A 16,181-nucleotide genomic window follows, 5' to 3' on the forward strand; every position below is an offset into this window, starting at 1 on the left:
TCTATCTATCTATCTATATATTTTCCCCACACATGTTACAACAGTGAGCTATCCCTCTGGTGTCTATACAATACAAATTATGATTCTATATGACTGTTTTATGCATCATTTGACTGCTTTGTGTTTGTGTAACTTAAGCGTTCGGTAAACATTACCCGTCATGTCCACAGCTTCAGTAGTGTATTCTCATTACTCCTAAATCTAAATGTGATATGAATCTACATTCAGGCACAATATTAAAAAAAAACAACCAACACATGTAGTTAAGTTATTGTAAAATTATATTAACAAGCAATCTTTCCTCAATTTGAAATAAAAAAATATCAGCAAATAAAGGCAACATAGGACAGATGTATATAATGCGTAATGTTCACAGGAAAAAAAAAAAAAAGGAAATAAAACTTCTCATCACATTTACAAGACTGCTGCTAAGTTTATAATGATGCCTACTAGAATCGGTTTAGAAAGCTTTGACTAACTGAATAACTGGGGCAATATATGTAGTCAAAGATCGTATCAAAATATACAAAAAAAAAAAAATTAAAAAAATGTGGGCGGGCAAGAAGGGGCAGGGCGAGAGGGGACGACCAATGATACGCGAGGAGAAGTGTGAACAACCAATACGTATGAGAGATTAAAATGAGGCCGCTCATTCATAGCCAGCTCATCATAATCAACCATAACTGGAGATAACACAGAAGGCTACGACGATGGAGCGCACAGAGTGTTAAGCACAGACAGGTAAAGAGATACACACCACATCTTAAAGCAGGTGTCCACGTAGAGAAGAGCAGCACTAGGTAGTATGTTGTACACAGATTCTCAGCATTCATGCACTCACTTCTAATGCCGAAGTCTGGCTTCCCTCGAACAAGAACGCAACAGCGATCCAGTTTAAAAATAAAAAAAAAGAAAAAAGAAAAGAAAACAGCCCGGGGACTGGAACTGATCAAACGGGATCAATCTGACATTGTAAGAACCATCTGAGCACTTACATACCGTGAAAGCCGTAATCTTTCAAGTCTTTCCCCCCTATACGAACCTCTTTAAATAGAAGGGTGGGCACTGGGGAGGATAGTACATTATTCATAAAGGTGGCCACAGAGTAAAAGGCAAATTCTTGAGTCCTATGTCAAACTGTGACACAGTACGCATGGCGAGAAGTAAAAGGACGAGACAAAGACGTTCCAAGCTCACAATGCATATGCACACTCTCCAGTGTTTTAAGGGACAAAAAAAGCGGAGAAATTTCCTGCACATCTTGCACCACAAAGCAATAATTAAAAAGTACAAGAGGTAAACTTCAACCATTTTTTTTTTCTCTCTCTCTTCGCTCTAGGGTTGAGAGGGTTTATGGGGGGGGGGGCTCTGCAAAGAACGTAAAACGTGTCATGTATGCATTTCAGTAGCTGGTTTTGTCACACTTGGGGGTCGTGATAAATGGAGAAATTGTCCTTCATTTTGAGCAAGGAGCAGTAGTCGCCAGCCATTTTGATTTCTCTCTCTCTCTCTCTCTCTCTCTCTCTCTCTCTCTCTCTATCCGATCAGCATTCTGGCGTTAGCGTGGAACCAAAATGGCGCCTGTCCCTGATTCGGTGCTGATGTGTTTGGCCGTGTCCTATCGTGAGTTCAGATCCTCGGAATGATGGCAAATAATGTTGGGTTAGGGTGGAGGGGACGTCACACACTCATGGTCATGGTTGGAGAGTACTGTGGAGGCACAGATAGAAGAAGAGAGGATTAAACACACACACACACACACACACACACACACACACACACACACACACACACACACACACACACACACACACACACACACACACATCTTTTCCTTCCCAAGTTCTCCCTGGTCAGACGCCCGGCCAGCTCTTCACGCTGCTACTGCAGTCAGTGACGTTAATATGCCGTGACTGTGGCTCTTCTGTGTGGTCGACGGCCCTCTGCCTCTGGCTTCATCACAGCACTATTACAGCCTCCACTAGTGGCGAGAAGGGAGACTCACGTTCTCGCTCTGAAAAGAGTGGAGGAAGTTTCCACTCAGCTCCCCGTCATCCCTCGGGGTCCCGGGAGGATTGCTAATGCCACTTAAATTGTTTGGAGAATTCTGGAAACAAAAAGTTCACAACATTTGTTAAAAATGTATTACATCTATGATAAGCTCTAAATGCAAAAACTCTCTGCGTGGTTACAATAGTTACCTTGTTCATTCCATCCAAATCGCCGGAGCCTGAGAATGAAACAATATGAAGAACATTGTTTGTATTCTATGACCATAAAGAAAAGAATTTAATGCTCCCAGAACATTGTGTGTTGTGGTGGTACGTGTATTTTTTTCTTGTCAGCCGCGTTACCTAGTGACCCGTTCATGTGGTGTGGTTCCATCCCAGCCATGGCTCCCAGGGGTCCGTCAGAGCCGGGGCCCATCGGGAACTAGAGGGGAAACAGGACGGCATGGACTCACTAACAACGTCTCCACAACACCCAACCAGGTCCAACTTAAGAAGGGACTTCAAATAAACTTATTTCTGCTTCTGTGAACTTCAGTCTCTATTTCTACTGAATTTCAGATCCAAAAAGAGACTGAAACAGAAGCTTCCTGTATCAAAAAAACACAGATGGAAACTATAACAAGTGCATTCGTTTTGTCCATAAAAATAGTTTCCATACATTCCTGGGTGGATAGCGCAACTCCAATGTGCTTTAATAAAGTGTTTTTCATGCAGGCCAGCTCTGTTTATGTGTTATCAAGGAAGTGGAATTTGCTTAAGTAACCATAAAAATGAAATACTTTAAATAAGTAAAAAAAAAAAAGATTCCAGTATTTCCCAGTAGTAGTTTCTTTTCCTTCAACAGAGGTATGCAGGGGCTCAGGTTGATGCGTGTATTGATCCGTCTGAAAGCTGCTAGATCTAACATCCTTCATATAACTGTGACAAAGATACAAGATAAACTAAAATGAAATATGCTGATGTGGAACATTACCGAGTGATTCAAACCAGGTTCAGCAACTCATCATCTTTAGGAGAATGTTAGTAATTTAGCATGAAGACTGTCTGTAAGCCCTTTGCTACTTCAGTGATGACATGAATGTAGAATAGTTAGTGGGATACAACAATGATTGTCTAGAAAGTCTTTACATTTAAGCTAATTGTATAATCCTCACTTAGTGCAGAACGAAGACAAACGATGAAACAGAACTTACATTATTTCGGTTGCCGGGTCCAGTGTTGATCATGGTGTACAAATTGTCACCAGAGTTGTTTGAGTCTGTAAAAGGTGCATTGATACATATAAGTGGTACTGGACAGTTCATGGAAAAAAGGGGAATGAGTAATAGCTCAGGTCAACGAAGCACTAACCTGCAGGGCTGGGCATGATGGGAGTTCCTGGGGGCCCCCCACCTCCAGATGCACCCTACGGAGAAAAGGTCAAAAGATAGAAATGAAGAAAAGGAAGGACATTTACATGTAAAAACATTTTAAATGATATTTTCATATAGCATGTGTAAGTTAAGATGGCAGCATGTGTTCTCACCCCGTATGCACCAGGAGAGGGTGATGAGTAAGGCATCTGAAACCAAAAACACAAACATTACAGACCAGAAATGGGTGAGTGCAAACCCTTTCAATACCTCAAAATGTCATCATTCATCATTTGATCGTCCTAACACCATTACGGCGGTCTGTCCAACTGTCTGCTGAAACCGTGACACATAATACTACAATTACATCCCAGGCTGGAACCGTGGAGCGCATTAAACCTCTGCAGCCATGAGCGGAAATCTGACTGCAATCTGAACCAGCATTGTTCTCTCTCTCTCTCTGTGTGTGTGTGTGTGTGTGTGTGTGTGTGTGTGTGTGTGTGTGTGTGTGTACTCACAGAGTTGGCATTGTTGGGATTGGGCCATGGCCGACCAGTCCCTGGGCCCCTACATGGTAAATGAATAAATATATCTCAGTTAGATAATGTATTAAGGTTAAAATACATATATCTATATAGATATAGATAGATAGATAGATAGATAGATAGATAGATAGATAGATAGACATATAGATGTATACACATAAAAGAAAGGCTCACATGTTCACTCCTGGCATACCGGGACCCATGGTGTTGTGTGGAGGCCTCATCCCGCCACCAAAGTTCTGAGAGACAAACAAACAAAAAAAAGATTTTAAAACAGGATGAAGTATGAGAAGAAAATCCGTGCAAACCACCAATATCACCAAAATAACTTTGGTTTGGATTTACAAAATGAGTCTACAAACCAGTCTGGTAAAGACTACTGACTGGTGTGATCAAGGCAGTGGTGATATTATTCTATGTTTAGTACAACAGCTTACCTGAGGGCCGGGCCCCATAGGTCCCATGCCTCGAGGGCCGCTCATTCTCTGCATTGGCCCCAAGTTAGGATGGCCTGGAGGGAAATAGTACATTTATATAAGAAGCGATAAGCCAGGAGATAATGTCTCTACTGCAGGTGCAGTAAGTAGTTTAATGAATGATAATACCAATAATAACAACTATCTTTATAGCAATTTTCTACACAATATTAGACAAGTGCCTCATAATATACCTGAGAATAAAACAACAAAAACATAAAGAACCATACACAATATAGTTACAATGATAAAAACAAACAACAAAAAGGTTAAAAATCAGGCATCAAAAAGGCTTTCTTAGAAAAATAAGTTTTAAGCAATAATTTAAAAGCCGGTCATGTGTTGGCAGTCTAATCTCCTCAGGAAGATGATTCCAGAGCCGAGGGGTTCTGATGACAAAAGCCCGATCACCCTCAGGCACCAGCCTTCTGGGGCAACTAGCGACGGTAGGCTTGAGGATCTGAAGTTAGGACTTGGAGCCCAGTGGGTCAAGAGCTCGGTAATATAACTGGGGGCCAGACAAGCATTGGGGTGATATGGGATCTACGTTCGGTCTTAGTTGAAATGCTAACGCAGTACCTTGTGGCCGTGTTGGGTCCATGTTGGGCAGCATGGGATGAGGACCTGGTCCTCCGCCTGGTGGCTGCCGGGGATGAAGAAACACAAAGGGTCAATGAAACTTTTAAATATGTGCTATGTATTCTGCATCCATGGTGTGTGTGTGTGTGTGTGTGTGTGTGTGTGTGTGTGTGTGTGTGTGTGTGTGTGTGTGTGTGTGTGTGTGTGTGTGTGTGTGTGAAAGCTCTACCTGGTTGGACATCCTGATGGGGGGACCTCTTGGGCCTCCAGCGAAGCGAGGCGACATGAAGGACTACAACAGAAACAACAATGCTCCTTGAGATGTAAATAAAGAAATGACAAACATCTCTCAAAATGTACTGTAGGACTAAATCATTTATCTGTTTATCTGTGTGTGTGTGTGTGTGTGTGTGTGTGTGTGTGTGTGTGTGTGTGTGTGTGTGTGTGTGTGTGAATATTGAAAAGCAGCATAAAGCATTGAGCTGAGACGGATGCCAAAGCATGAAGCGTCAGCACTGAGAACCCGCGTTCCCAAATGACCGCAGACAGCAAAAAAACAGAAAAGAGAGAAAGAGGGCGAGGGAGTGTTACCTGACTGTGAGGTCCCATCATACTGTTAGGGGGAGGAGCCTGAGGGTGAGGAGAGCCCTGGGGACCAGCAGGACCCTGTGGCGTTGCACAAATTAAGAGAGGCAAGAAGGAAGACAAAAGGAGGGGAGAGAAGGGAGGATGAGACGAAGAGAGAAAGAAGGGAGCGAGAAACAGAAGTGACAGAAGAGGGGCAGAGAGAGGAGCAGGATTACCGTGGGGCAGTGGACAGTTGGAGCGCAAGAACCAAAGTGTGGCGCAAAAAAAAAAAAAAAAAGTACAGAAATAAGATGCCCATTTCCATGTACCACACACAGTAAAAGAGAGACTGAGCAGAGCAGAGCAAGCAAATGGTTTCGCCTTCAATGAGGGAAAAGAGACAGCGAGATGGAGTGGATGTGTGCTCTTTTGCCCGTCAGTCAAGTCATCAAGAAGCCTGCTGCATGCAGCATGTCATCAGTGCTAATTTCCCTGAATTAACAGTGTCAATTAAGCTCTGTGCAATTAGCTCTATAACAACACAAAACACCGGCACTGTGTCACTAATGTTGCTGATCTGACAGAGAGAGAGAGAGGTCTAATTGAGCCCCCTCCGATGGATTCTGATATGGAAAGTATGAGAGTGTGTGTGTGCGTGTGTGTGCGCGTTCATGCTTCAATGTCAAAAACGTCTTTCCTGATATTAACGTGATCACATCATTGAGTCACGCCTTTGCGGCTTCTAGTACATAATATGCTGGTGGATATCAGAGTTTTGAGGCAGAGCAACATTGCAATTTCATGTCACCTCTTAGAACCGGTTCCTTGCAGTTGCCTGCCAAATCCTCATAAAATATTGATTTTTCAGGGAGGTGCTGCACCTTTCGATTTCTCCATTAGGGAAAATGGCCAGGCCACGCCTGCCCGTTTACAGGCACTGGAGGAGCCCAGGCAGACAGGACGTCTATGATGTTTACTACGAGTTCACCGAGCACAGTGGAGCAAAACGAAAAGACTAAAAGCGGCACCGCTGTGGAGACCTACAGCTTCATGAGACGAACAAAAACCCTGACAGCATTCTACAATGCGGGAGCCTGCAGATGTGCAGCCAGGAAAACGATCAGTTCATTAAATGATTTGTCCGTCCACAGGATACCAATTTATGACAATTTTGCAGTCGATTTAGGAGAGTTCCTAACAGTGACAGACGGTATCAGTGTGGTAAATTCGCTGACCTGGAAAAAGCCGGGTGGCATGGGTCCTCCTGGCATGCCTTCACCAGGGGGCATCCCTCCCATCACAGGACTGGGGGCTGCTGCTGCACTCTAAGGAAAGGAAAGAAAAGAGGAAGATACAAAATATTGTCAGTACACGCATAGAACTCGAAATGTTATTGTTGGAAATCTATTTAATCCCTTCATGACCGAGGTTCTTGGCACAGCTGGCCACAGGAAGCGCACATCTGAGAAATCGACTATTCTAAAAAGGTCCCTTTCACACACGCAGTCCATCACTGAAATGTGCATTCCTACACGGGGTCATGTGCCGGTGGGAGCAGAGGATCGCCGTTCAGGGAAATCTGTAACGCCAATTTCATATCTCAAGACCTAGTAACACTTCTGTGGAAGTGCTGGTGCAGCTGTGTTGTGAATGAAAGTAGAAACATTGCAGCGACCAGCAATTAAACGGTCACGTCCGTCTGACTCACACGGGACGACAAAACCGATCACAAGACTCTGCTGACGATCTATTTACATCCACAACTGATTTTACAGTTCAGCATGGATGTCAGTGTTTTCCCGTAAAGTCCGTGAGGGTTTAGTTCTGTCCCACTGTCAAAACCGCAGAGTGTTTGAGGGCTCTCTGGCAGACATCTTGAGTCCTTTATGAACACTTTACAGAAGTCAGCATTAGATGCAGACTTTGCCCAAGGGAATTACCCACAATTCATTGCAATGGGGCGTTAAACACGGGGTAACCAGTGGACGCGTGGAGACGTAAAAAAAAAAAAAAAAAGTAAACAAAGAGGACGACACAGGTGTGATTTTTATCATTGAAGCGGAGTAAATCTATTATATGAAATGACCTCTCACCTTGTGAGGAAAGAGCATGGAAGACGCTCAAACCAGTGAGTACAAAGTATAAAATAACTAAAATAAAAATGATGTGACCCTTGTCCAGACTTGGGAATTAAACAAAGATTAAATGTTGTTTCTGTTGAAACATAATGTAAACGCACTGTCAACAAATCCAAAAAAGAGAAAGCGATGGATTCAACATCCTGTAGCCCAGCATCATTTGTGGGTCGACTGTATGGAAGCGGTGTTAATGGGTTAATGAGGCCTTTGTACTCGGTTGATCCAGGATATCAGTGGGATTCAATGAGTCAGTGGCTCCAAAGTGCTGCTACACAGCAGGAGCTCACTGGGCCGATATCCTGCTCAAACCGCAGCCTCTAATTCGCTAATGTGCCATTTGCTTCGGTCACACGCTGCTAATTGACTGAGTTGTTCTTCCCTCGTAGCCGAGGCAATCCGAGACGGGCTAATGTCTCCAGGCTGCAGAGGGTTTAGCTTCCAAAGAAGCGCTTAAGAACGAGAGAAGCTCCTTCAGTCCCATTTCTTAATGCGTAGCTCACTCTTGATATAGTGTAAGTGTACGCAAACAAGCAATGAACATTACAACGATGGATGTACCAGCACACACACACACACACACACAGTCCAGAGCCACAGACATCACTGGTCAATAGCCAACACACTCCCTGGTATTGACTGCTCCTTCCCTAATTATATCTGCTCAGGCTGCCACTGCAGGGTCACTGTGAAATACCTCAGCAGGGAGAGAAGTGAGGCCACAGAGAGAAGTCACATCTCATCAGGTCACCAGCACCAGTGGGACACAGACACACAGACACAGCCCGTCAATACCGGTTCTTTACTGAAACACACTCCATGTTCTGGAGATTTATTAGTTGATCCGCAGAACCAAATTTGCACTCTCATTTTGTCATTCCTTCAGTGTATGAAAACATTTGAATTAAGATTCAAAATGCACAACAAAAACGTAAAGACTCACTCAAATTCTGTTGAAAAAAAACCCTTTAAAAATAGCTTAAATACCTAGAAAACCACAACACTTCTCACTCAGGTGTGAGCAGCATGTGTATGTTTTTTTTTTTTACCAAAGACACAAGAAGTAGTGCTACCTCAGAGAGTTTGTACTTTTTACAGTTTTTCCTTTGTCACCTCAAAAGGCCCACAGTCCACACAAGACTTGTGTTTTTGGTGTATCTGCAGGTTTACACTTGTAACTGTAATTGATAACTGACAAAACAAACTGTATTTCAGATAAAAGATGCAAACACATGGATTAAAATAAATGTGCATACATACACATATATATATGTATATATAGTATCTCAATCATCCACTAAATCACCTGACCAAGACATTTAAAAGCATTTCCACCCTCTTAACCTCAAATTATCATTGAATATATACATTTTTGCATTCAATCTTATGTCAAAGTCAGCACCATATTCAAAGTATACTTAACAACTGTTAAGACCAGCAGTGCATGCAGTAAAATATTACCAAATCATCCGCTTACATAAAACATGACCTGTTTTGCAAGAATTGAACTGCCAAGACAAGTCATCCACATGTAAGACAAACAAGACTGAAGCTAAGCTCCCATCCTGCCCGACACTGTTACCGACTTGGAAGGGTTCACCCAGCAATTACTGCATCTAACCTGCATGGCCCGACAGGTTCACCAACACAAAGGGCTCTCTGTAAATAGAGGACGTTTCTTCACGATTCATTAAATCAAAACGGCAGCAAAAGCATCTTAGTAATAATTACACTCCATGCGCTTCTATGATAACTGGAAATTATATATTTAACAGCAGTGATGGGCATACTCGCACGCTTTGAAGTCAAAGGAAAGTAGCGTTTGTGAGGATAACCGATCAGAACTCTACGAAACACGTTGGGAGGGAGACCAGCTAGAGCTATAGGCTCATTGTTAGGATGTTATATTATATGTTATGATTCCATACTGCTTTATGGTTTCTGACACGAAAAGCACTGAGATCATATAGGGACAATGCAATAAGACCAGGGGTAAATATTATGAATCCAACAATGACCTGGTGATATTACAAAGAGAGGAGGAAAGACAAAGAGGTCGGACACATATTCTCCAAAACTTAAATATTAGGCAACTGGAGAAATTGAAGAGTCTTTCGCTGGTTATTACCAATTTACATTTACCGTTACTTGTGCAGACTGGCTATCAATAATATCAAATAGATGAAGTACTAAATAAACGTAAGCATATACATATAGGAAAACAACTATCAGCATGTGAAAAGGCTCCTCACAAGCACGCCAGCATAATCCTGAGAGGATTCAATTCATGTTTTAAGTAAAGTACCGTGTGTATCCTCGATATTTGAATGATTTAAAATAATGGGGCCTGTAACTAACTGTCACTATTCTATGTTCCAAATAAATTCCCCGTGACATTAAGGTTGAGTTATTATTCTCAATGAATGCATTAATTACAGCTCATCTCTAAAGATATTCATCCTCCTACTGATTGCATTTGAATAGCCTATAAATTGCCACTCCTACGGGAGATCAGTAGTAAATTCTTCTTCTGAAGGAAAAGTGCGTTGTGTTCAACCAAAGAAAACATTCTCGGTGCAACTGGAGGAAGGAGTTCATTATAGATAACGGTTGATCTACGGCGTCTATTGTTTCATAGTAGAGTGTTACATGGTCATAGAGCCAAATTGTCTGGTTCCTTTACGGTGAAACAGTGACTCGTTTCGTTCCGCTAGCCTTAAGTAGCCCATTCCTGGAATGAGGCCTTCAAAGAAACATAGTAAAACAAAGCTGTATTTAAGGTAATGAGTCATAAAATAATGTAAACATAGCTTTGTAGGAGTCAGAAACTGAAAAGCAACGTGCACTGTTATGTTAAACCTTCATCAAGTCTAACTAAAGCCCACAGCTGGGCCTGCTTGACTGTCCCAGATAGACCGATGCTGCTTTTCCCTTTTCGAAGCGAGCCCCGTCTGTCCGCAGACGATCTGCTACAGGAAAGGGGCAGATGTCTCAGCCCTGCCCCAGGCTATGAGGCTCTTGTCTGGGGGCCTTCCATATGACTTCCCAGGGGACCTCTTTTAAAAGGCAGACCCCCCCCCCCACACACACACACACACACACACACACACACACATACACACTAACATGATTCAGCGTGTACATGTGTGTGTAGTTCACAAGCAATCCCAGCCAAACAAATTTCCCCTTGAATTCTCGAATCACTTGAAGGAGGTTACAAAAGGCCAGAGCGACGGCGGATGTGCTTGTGCACTCTTTACAAAAACAAAAGAGAGAGAGGGGGGGGGGGGGAGAGAGAGAGAGAGAGAGTAATACAGAGGGGGAGAGAAAGAAAGGAAAGGCAGCGCAGGGTGAGGATGACCGAGAGGTTGACTGAGGCAACCATGAAAAAAAAACAAAAATACAATGGTACACTCAAAGAGACACAAGAAGAGGAGAAAACGTTAAAAAGGGACGAAGAAGAATTGATTTGGGTTCTGGCTGGTTGGGCTGCAGCACAGACCACCCAAATGTCGCCTCCTGGCCGTGCGAGCTCTTAACAGCCTCACTTCTTCCACTGGAACCGACGCTCAAAAGAAACCAGCCCCTATGTTTAGCTTGTAAATGTTTAACCATCAATCAACATCATAAAACCCTCTCTGAATCCTGACTGGATGCTCTCTCTCTCTCTCTCTCTCTCTCTCTCTCTCTCTCTCTCTCTCTCTCTCTCTCTCTCTCTCTCTCTCTCTCTCTCTCTCTGGTTACTTCTAGCAGGTTTCCTTCCACTTCTCATCTCTCCCTCCTCCTTTCATTCCATCAGCTCCTTGGTGGAGGTGGATGCAGGGCATATGCCCCCCCCCCAGCTCCGTGACAGCCATCAATCAGCCTGGGGGTCCTCGGGGAGCGTCCATCAGGCCCCTGTGTGAATACGCCGGGGGTTTTACGAGCCCCGCCGGCTAGAAAGAGCAGCCATCACCTCCCCCACACCTAGACAAAGGCACAGGGTCCAACAACTAGTACTGTCCACACACACACACACACACACACACACGCACACACGCGCACACACGCGCACACACACGCGCACACACACACACGCACACGCCTGACTCCTAACATCCACACATGAGCACGAGAAGAACGAACATCAGAGCGAAGGGCAACCACAAGATGTCGGGGAGAGCCGACCGCACACAAAACTCCCAGAGCGCACTGCTCCAGACTGACGATTCACCGCTCCCTCTCATTTGCTTAATGTTTTCCATGTTATGAAAATTGTCTCCGTGGAACCACAAGCTGCAATCTTGACATCCTATTATGAGCTGTTGAAAATCTTTTTTCGAAACCCGGTCTGAGGAGAAACTGCAAAAATAATACAGGAAGAATTAGTTTGGTTGTTAATTAATATTATTATACGTTTATCTTCCCCAAAAGAGATCTCCAAATTTAAGGTTGCTCACGCAATACAAGACCACGCAACCCAGGAAGATGATGCAATCGATGACTGTGAAGTAGGCTTTGTGAATTAAGGCTGGTTTCAAACAAAAGGTATCTGTACGTGTTAGAATAATAAGGAATGTGGTTATTATAAAGGAGCGACGCTGTAGCCTCTCTCTGCTCCCAGGTCACCTGCCAGATCAGGAGGCCTGTTACCCTGACAACCCTATCTACCAGCGCAGGACCAACGTCTCCACTTTAACCCCTTCCTGTCTTCATACATCACCAACCCCACCTACAAACTGAGCTCATCCGGAGAGGACTCCTTAACCCCCTGATGTCTTTCCTTGGCCGTGCTGATATAGCACTTTTTTTAAATCTAATTTACGTCAGCTACATGATGAAACACAAGGAACAGCAGCAGCAGCAGCAGCAGCCACTGACCAGCAGTTCCCACTGTCTCTGATTTTTTTTGAATGCTGACTCAAAGCTGGAAACAATGCAGCACTTTCTCTAAAACGGCATAATTATGAAGATGCAAAAAAACACCCATACCGTGCAAATGTGGAAGCGCTGTCATAAGCGGAGCAATGCGCTACCGAGTGATGTACTTGTCCTGAGCGATACTGAGACAGTCTTTACAGTTCTTCAGTTTTAAATTCAGTATGTTTTTTTTCTCTCCCTGCAGATAATATGTTGCATACGTACTTAAAGCTACCACGCATCGGGGCTCCTATTCATTTTTTAGGTCAGGAATCATGACAAATCCCTGTTTTCTTATGAATTATAACAACCAATGCTGCCTGAACACCAATAGTCAGAGCACCAAAAACACAAACAGTAGCCTAATATTTTGTCTACTGCCACTGACTCTTACCACAGCATACTTTACCCGCTTTACTATTAAAGTTAAATGGAGTCCTCACATCCACTGTGAGCTACCGCTACAAAGCCTAAACAGCAGTATTGCTTTTGAAGAGACAAAGCTAACAAAGTAAAAATAAAGTACCGTTAGCCAGTATTTGACTCGTTCCCACTCATTGTTGTGACCCCAGCTTCCCATTCAGTATCAACCAACTCTCTCCCAACGGCCAACACGCTGCTGAAACCATTGCTACATGCTAACTAATGTAACATTGTTTAAAAACAAGTTGGGAAGAAAGCGACGTTATGTAATGTCCTGGATGTGCTACCATGTGACGTGACTTCACAGCGTTTCTACAACATAACCGAGAGGAGCCCGTTCAAAACACTCTCCTCCATTAACTACCATTTGAACGTTAACATGATCCTGAACATAACTTAACCCGTTCAGTTGGCCATGTTTTCCGCTTTGTTTGAGCCCTGATTTATTCTCAGATAAAGATTTTCCAGGACATTTTACTTTTACTGTCGTTCGTGTTTTCAATGACTGGAAAATTTGTCAACTGTTTTTCTATTTTTTTACCCCAGGGTGCATGGGAACCCTGTGTGTGTGTGTGTGTGTGTGTGTGTGTGTGTGTGTGTGTGTGTGTGTGTGTGTGTGTGTGTGTGTGTGTGTGTGTGCAGAGCTCTCAGAAGTTGTGCAGAACACACAGAAATGTCTCTCTGGTCTTCACAGCTGAGACAGGGAGCTTGAACTCGGCGTGGATAAGAAGCTCGACAGGTCTGCCTCAGGACATGCTGACATAAGCATCATTTTCCCAGAAGCCTATAAAAGCTCACTGTTGGACGCATCGTTCGACCCACCGACAGGGCAAGATGACCGTGGCTAAGTGGAGAGCAGGGCCGCCTTTCAATCAGAGGGTCGACGGTTCTATCCCCGGCTCCTGCTCTACTACTCTCATGTCAATGTGTCCTTGAGCAAGACACTTAACCCCCCCAAAAAAATTGCTTCCGTATATACAGTATACGGTGTATAGATACTGAATTGTAAGTCGCTTTGGATAAAAGCGTCTGCTAAATGACTGTAATGTAATGACCGATCATAAATTCAGGAGCAGAAAAAAAGAAAAGAAGATACTTTCCCCAAATTGCATTAAGTAGCTAAATACAGCTAGAAAAAGGTGCAGTGGGCACACGACTTTTGGGTGAATCATAATCATTCTTCTAAAGCTAAAAAGGAATCACAATAACCTGAAGAAGTATCACTCTTGAAGGGGACTATGGGAGATTTAGTCAGTGTTGACAAACAGAGATTGTGAGCACTTTGCTCCGATAGCTCTGACTCATTGCAAAACCCAGATCAGAGGCACATTATTTACACCACTTCTCACCCTTGAGAGCAGACTTGCTGTCTTCTTATCAGAAGACAGAGGCAATGTGTGCAACAGTTCCCGTGTAAGAACTACTCACGTAATCATGGAAGGCTTTCGCTTCGCTGGAGTGGTCACATGTCTCCCTCCTCTCCGGTGCAGCACAATACAAGTCCCAGAATACACTGTGGACGAGACGGGTCATGAAGCAAACAAAAAAACAACAACACACAAACAACCTCTGGACGTGTTAACAGGGAGACGGGAATATTATCACTTACCACCACCAGGAATGTAGGAATCCTGGGGGTTCTCCAAGTGTTATGTTTTTCTCCCATCGGATCTAGCACAAGAGGGATTTCAATAATTATCCACGTGTCACTTCATTTTAATATATTGTGCAAAACATTTGCATAAAAGTGTTTAAATATATTTTAAAAAGTACATATAGTATAGTTGAACTTTCCCCCAAAATGTCACATACCTCTGATAAAAAGGTCTGTGCAGACTTCTGTGCTCCTATGTGCAACAAATACTCGTAGACGTACAAAGCCAACCTGTGTGGGGAAAAAAACAAAACAAAACTAATGTTAGGTTTCATTCAACAAAATATCACCAGCTGGCAAAAATAAAAAATAAACGTCAAAACAGGAGATTCAATCTTCTTCAACGGCCACAGTGAGTGACTAGAGTCGGGCACAGGCCCTCTGAACAATGGCTGCCAAATAGCCTATGCCCAAAAAATGAAATGGGGGACTGTGTAACCAAGCCGAAACCTGGGGACGATTCACTACAAAGAGAAGATTAAAAGAAAGTGATAAGGCAAGCAGTGTAATTTAACATCGTGTTAACGTTAAAAAACACACACACACACACACACACACACACACACACACCACCAGCCTGCAGTGTATTAGCTATGGTACAGTATCCTGGGGCTGATGGGAAATAAAACGGAGCCTATCCGAAGCGCAACAGAGAAAACAATGTACTGTGTAGCAAGACGATGTTATTGTTTTCTCGCGACTGAATAGCCGCAAAAAAAATTATGAGACAACCGACCGGTTAAAACACAACCAAACTGAACTCGGAATCGTTAAGTAGAGGTGCGAAAATTCAGAATAATATAAAAAAGAGAGCTCAGAGGAGGAATGGCGAGCAGACAAGGCGGTTCATTCAATTCATTTCTCGGTTAGGAGGAAATCGCCTCTTTGCTAGTCCGTCCAGCGAACAACAGAGAGCAACTTACGAGACACAAAACACACAATATTAAACGTTTCGGAGCTTACTTTTCTCGTGCTTGGCCGTCCGACGGCACCGGGGTGCCTTTGCCTTTAGGGAACATTGTTTTGTGTGGGAGGACGACCGCCTTCTCTGTCTTTTTTTGTCGCTATTTCATCTGTCAGATCATCGCGGCCGCGACCCTCTCACACTCCAACCGCACTCCTCCTCAACCCGACAATTCAACCGAGCCTGGTCCGTGTGGGGGAAGAGGCGGGGCCAGCGATGACTGACGCAGCCGACAACCAATGAGAGCTCGGTCTCCTCTTAAGGTCTGCCTCGACGTGCTTTCAATTTGCTGTTTCGACGTTGATGTCGAGCTTTTACAGTTTTATGATATCGAGGTAATTTAATGAAGATTATTTAATAGTTCCATTGTTGATTTCTTACCCATTCATTGTTAATTAACTATTATGATCATTTACCAAAATTACATTTTACAATAAAATAAATTGATGCATAGGAGAGTACATAATCTAATAAACATTTATAATTTAAAGTTATAATATATCATGTCCAAAATCTGGAACTCTGTAAAAGTTTTCAGTTTTTTTACCAGCTGATTTGAGGTGAAACACAGAGTT

At 43.3% G+C, this 16,181-nt stretch overlaps 1 protein-coding gene across 2 annotated transcripts; it reads right to left on the bottom strand.

The window, feature by feature from the left end:
* Positions 1–263: 263 nt before the first annotated feature.
* Positions 264–15,781, bottom strand: ssbp3b (single stranded DNA binding protein 3b). 2 transcript variants are annotated; one of them, XM_068725920.1, is made up of 18 exons: positions 15,606–15,781; positions 14,801–14,873; positions 14,598–14,659; positions 14,417–14,501; positions 6,767–6,856; positions 5,556–5,630; positions 5,194–5,256; positions 4,965–5,028; positions 4,347–4,420; positions 4,084–4,148; positions 3,883–3,931; positions 3,538–3,573; positions 3,363–3,417; positions 3,206–3,270; positions 2,355–2,433; positions 2,202–2,230; positions 2,006–2,107; positions 264–1,710 (listed from the first exon to the last, which is right to left on the bottom strand). In XM_068725920.1, exons 1-18 carry the CDS (start codon positions 15,659–15,661, stop codon positions 1,681–1,683), a joined length of 1,152 nt encoding a protein of 383 aa, XP_068582021.1. In that variant the 5' UTR covers positions 15,662–15,781; the 3' UTR covers positions 264–1,680. The 2 variants fall into 2 exon arrangements, with proteins under 2 accessions (XP_068582021.1, XP_068582022.1); XM_068725921.1 differs by lacking the exon at positions 5,556–5,630.
* Between the last annotated feature and the right edge of the window lie 400 nt (positions 15,782–16,181).

This window comes from Cebidichthys violaceus, unplaced genomic scaffold (assembly GCF_023349555.1).
Source record: "Cebidichthys violaceus isolate CVI_PGR_0920_01 unplaced genomic scaffold, fCebVio1.0.p SCAF_37, whole genome shotgun sequence".
Lineage (NCBI taxonomy): Eukaryota > Metazoa > Chordata > Actinopteri > Perciformes > Stichaeidae > Cebidichthys > Cebidichthys violaceus.

Bases quoted from the DNA above. Each gene is read 5' to 3' on its own strand.
- ssbp3b (XM_068725920.1), bottom strand. From the start codon at position 15,661: ATGTTCCCTAAAGGCAAAGGCACCCCGGTGCCGTCGGACGGCCAAGCA. The intron at 6,857-14,416 runs GTGAGTAGTTCT...TCCTTTCCTTAG, and splicing joins CGAAAGCCTTCCATGATTAC to AGTGCAGCAGCAGCCCCCAG. The intron at 4,421-4,964 runs GTACTGCGTTAG...ATTTCCCTCCAG, and splicing joins GGACCCAACACGGCCACAAG to GCCATCCTAACTTGGGGCCA.